The sequence below is a fragment of the Apodemus sylvaticus genome, chromosome 2, assembly GCF_947179515.1.
Source record: "Apodemus sylvaticus chromosome 2, mApoSyl1.1, whole genome shotgun sequence".
Classification (NCBI taxonomy): domain Eukaryota; kingdom Metazoa; phylum Chordata; class Mammalia; order Rodentia; family Muridae; genus Apodemus; species Apodemus sylvaticus.
In genome coordinates, this window is record NC_067473.1 from 169800871 (window position 1) to 169805765 (window position 4895).

Consider the following 4895-nt stretch of genomic DNA (forward strand, 5'->3'; position numbering starts at 1 on the left):
GTTTCTAAGTCATCTGCTGAATATTTCACCCCCTGATGATCACATAAAAACATTATCTACAACTCAACAGAGAATTGAAGAAAAAATGTAACAGATTTGTAAGCAGATTCAATGCAAAGTGGGAGATTTTGGCTTTCCTTATAATCAGACATTGCAGAAGAAGGAGGACAAAGAGGAGAAATATTTAGCTACATAGTTGACCATATGGCAGGTATGCAATCAGTACAAGAGGAGCAGTGAAAAAGAATTTGGGCTTTCTATATATGAATATGGCACCTTTCCTGTACAGTATCTCCACCATCATAATATTTGCAGAGTTTCTTTTGGGAAATTTGAGCAATGGTTTGATAGTTCTGAAGAACTGCATTGACTGGTTCAATCAAAAAGAGCTCTCCACAACTGATCAAATGCTCATTATATTGGCAATTTCCAGAATTAGTCTCATCTGGGAAACACTAATTATGTGGATTAAAAGTCAATTAATTTCATCTATTACCATTGAAGAATTAAAAGTAATTGTGTTCAGCTTTATACTATCTAGTCACTTCAGTCTCTGGCTTGCTACAGCTCTCAGTGTCATCTATTTATTCAGAATAGCTAACTGCTCCTGGCAGATCTTTCTGTACTTGAAATGGAGACTAAAACAGCTGATTGTTCAGATGCTGCTAGGAAGCTTGGTGTTCTTGATTGCAAATATGATACAAATAACCACCACTCTTCAAGAGAGGTTCTATCAATATGGAGGAAACACAAGTGTGAATTCCATGGAGACTGAGTTTGCAATTTTGTTAGACCTTATGTTATTTAACACGACTATGTTCTCCTTAATACCATTTTCATTGGCCTTAATCTCTTTTCTTCTGCTAATCTTCTCTTTATGGAAACATCTCCAAAAGATGCAGCTCAATTCTAGAGGAGATAGAGACCCTAGTACTAAGGCCCACAGAAATGCCTTGAGAATTTTGGTCTCCTTCCTCTTGCTCTATGCTTCATATTTCCTGTCTCTTCTTATAGCATGGGTTGCTCAGAAGAATAAAAGTGAACTGGTTCACATTATTTGTATGATAACTTCACTGCTGTATCCTTCTTCCCATTCATATATCCTGATTCTTGGAAATTCTAAATTAAAGCAGACTTCCCTTTGGGTACTGAGGCAACTGGGTTGTAGGCTGAAAGGACAGAATACACCAACTACATAAGGCAGTCAAACAGCTAACAAACAAATCTATGAGGAAGTAGTTTAATAACTTTCCCCCCTTGACATATAGTAGCAGGTTTTTATTAGTCAAACTATCTCATTGACTAAGGCTCATATGATAGATATTTTAACATTTAATTTCAATTAAATCAAAGGAGAAGTGTCAGCACATACATTTAATCACACAACTCTTTCAACCTCAGCACTCAGGAGGAAGGGGGAATCTCTATGAGTTCAAGGACAGTCCAGTTTACATGGCCATTTCCAGGACAAAAAGTGATACATAATGGAACCCAGTCTTTAAAATATTAAACTTTAACAAATTCAATTTTAAACAAATCCAAATTTTTCAAGATTTCCTTTTATGAAGTTCGTGTCAGTAATGTAGCAGAATCATTTGCATCATGCATGGAAAATTATCGCCCAAGAGTTTATGTACAGGATAATAGAGTTACTCTATCACCATCCTGTCTGAAGACTCCCTAAAAAAGACACAGTGAGGATGGGACTAATACAAACCAGTCTGATGGAGGTTCTGGGAAACAGGTATCTGATTACAAATCTACACTGTGCAATCTTAATTCTGCTTGCTAGAAATACAGTTTATTTTAGAGCATATAGTCTATAACTATCAAGCATATACGTTTTAGTAATATATGGTCTGTACTCAAAATAATAGAATTTACTTATTGAGCTGTATTGGTTCCTTTCTTGTTGCAGGAATAAAATTCCCCAGTGAAAGCAGCTTAGGGAAGAAACGTTTTATTTCAGTCCACAGTTCAAGGATAATTTATTCCCACCTTCAGTTTCTTGCATCATGAAGGTTATTGTAATATATTCCAAAGTGTATATTCAATTTCTTCCTACTTAAACTAATTACATTTTTATGATGAATGTTTCCATATTATTAATACTTTGTAAACTTTTTGAAGAAATTATGGATAGATTTCCTTACCATTTTAAAACAACTACACAGCATTTGGGAGGCAGAGGCAGGCAGATTTCTGAGTTCTAGGCCAGGTTGGGTCTACAGAGTGAGTTCCAGAACAGCCAGGGCTACACAGAGAAACCCTGTCTTGAGAAACCAAATGAAAATAATAATAAAATAAAATAAAACAACTACAATTACTTATTTAGATGTTATTTGTAAACATCAAGCCTGTTGGTTGCAAGTGAGCAATTTTAAATTGTTCATTGGAAGAGGACTTGATTTAACTATGTTGTTAATCTGTGTTTAGTTGAATTAAGGGTACTTAGGGAATTTATTTAGAGTTGAAATAGTGAAGTCTTGGTTTGTTGCTTTTATTAATAATTGAAGTGTAGAAGCTATGGATAAAGTACATGAGTGCTCTATTAAATTAAAATGATTCTTTCTCATGAGATAATTTAGTTGAATAGCAACACAAACTTGAATTCTCTACTTCTACCCCATGTATTCTATCCGACTCTATTGTCTGTTTCATGTGTGCAGGTCCCTAACAAGGGATTTTGCTCTGTGGTTATTGACATATCACATTAAATATGTCAGAAGAAGGAGAGAGAAACCTTTGGTTGGTTAGCCTTTTATGAGAGTAGTACAATGATTAGTTTCTTTACTGACCTCTATTGATTCAGAATAGCACTGCAAACCACAAACATGTTATGAACCTACAGCTACATGGCACTTTCCATGTTCATGGTGACTGTGTATTTTTTGAAGTTGTTCTCAATATGTTGGCTGCTTTCAGAATTGATAACTTCTGTATAAAACCACAATATTTACACTTTATTATGTTGGGTGTATTATAAATGCATATTTTATGCCAAGAATTTTTAAAATAAATGTTATTTGTGTATAACAAATACCAAAAAATATAAAAATTTCTATAACTATCTTGATGTTCCTGGATGATAATGGTAAGTGGTGTTCAACAGGTGTGCTGGTGAATTCATTGAAAATAATTCACTTTACCTATGACCTATGAATGTTTTCTATTATTGGCCAGTATAAATAAAACTTATTGGGATTCACTATACTTGAAGAAAGATTCTTTCAGTCTGATTTTCCTTTTGCTTTGCTTAAACAATAAATACAAATACCTTTGCTGGTATTTTACCCCGGAAGTGTCAAAATATAAGATGTGCAGTGAATTCATTTGATTTAGATTCAAACAAAAGCAGGAAATTCACTATTCCTGCTATTGACTATAATCACGTATGATTACCTTTATCTCTAAATTTATCTAATGATTCTTGTGGAATTGCTAGCCACATTAATAGAGATGGTCATATTTTTCGGTTAAGTTTTAACTTAGTTTTAATAACAAAACAGTATTTGATTCTGAGAAAGATATTACTCTTTCAGAATCAAAAAAGTTTATGTTTCTGGAATGACTAGTCTTTTTTCTAATCAAAAGTATTCAATATTTTTCTGAGCTCAATTTAAAATAAATGCAGTCAGACAAACTAATATTAATACTATCCAAATATTGTATTTGCCCATGTTGCAAAAAAAAATCCTCAAATATGTGATAGGTATCATAAGTGACAGTTTAGTGTTTATTTTCTTCATATTTTGCTTACAATAAGTTAACTATTATTTCTTTCTGATGCTGTTAAAGTTGAATATAAATATTGATGCTATGCTGTATTTCAACACCACACATAGCACAACCTAGAAAAATGCAGATCAAATACGACACACTTCTTTCAATAACGAGATCAATTTTTTTTTGCTTAAAAAACTGTGGGTTCTTTTTGTTGCTGTTGTTGATGTGGTTTGTCCTATATTACTGCTGGATATACAAGGGTGTAAGCTAATGCATGATGTTTCTCTGAACTTCTTTCATAGTCAAGGCAAACTGGGAGCTCTAATGGGCTTCAACACCTGAACAAACCTTTTACAAGACAATGAGTAAGTTTAAGAAAGAGAGTGGGATACTCAGAAATGTTTTTCTCATAATTCTACAGTAGATAGAATATTAGTACATATCCTTAACTTTTAGTCCTTACCTCTATGCAGTTTAGAGACCATATCTCAGCACAATAGTAACCCTAATTCTTTTCTTTTCATTTCTTTTCTTTTTTCTTTTTTCCTTTTTTCCTAGATAAGGTTTCTCTGTGTAGCCCTGGATCTCCTGGAACTCACTCTGTAGACCAGGCTGGCCTTGAACTGAGAAATGCACCTGCTTCTGCCTCCCACGTGCTAGGACTAAAGACATATGCCACCACTGCCAGGCCCTAGTTTATGCACAGCAGATACACCCATGAATATAAAAATAGAATACTTAATTTGAGTCCATAGAAGTTCTGGTTCAATAAAGAACACATATAGTGTTAAACGAGTTTTTTTTTTTTTAAATCCTCCATACCACCACCCAAATCCTCATCCAATTTCAAAGGCATATGATAATAAACATTAAATCTTGGCTTTATAGATGCAAGAAATTTCAAAATACTTTTACTGATCCACGTTGCATTCAAATACATAAAATCAACAGAGTGCATAGAAAAACCTATGATTGCAAATTTTATTAAAGTTTTAAGTAATATAATTTATTTCATACATGTGAGGTGAGTCCCATGAAGAGAAATTCTGTGAATGTGAATAATGCAGCAAAGCAACAAGATTTATATCCATGAAGTACATGAAAAAGCTTACACCAGATAGAAGACCCATTAATGTGTGAACTGTGGAGAATCCCTTCAGTTGCCTCAT

At 33.6% G+C, this 4895-nt stretch overlaps 1 protein-coding gene across 1 annotated transcript; it reads left to right on the forward strand.

Annotated features, from left to right (window-relative positions):
- Positions 1 to 269: 269 nt before the first annotated feature.
- On the forward strand, positions 270 to 1199 carry LOC127677703 (taste receptor type 2 member 124). Its single transcript, XM_052172722.1, has one exon. It carries the CDS (start codon positions 270 to 272, stop codon positions 1197 to 1199), a length of 930 nt encoding a protein of 309 aa, XP_052028682.1.
- The last annotated feature ends 3696 nt before the right edge of the window (positions 1200 to 4895 follow it).

Bases quoted from the DNA above. Each gene is read 5' to 3' on its own strand.
- LOC127677703 (XM_052172722.1), top strand. From the start codon at position 270: ATGGCACCTTTCCTGTACAGTATCTCCACCATCATAATATTTGCAGAG.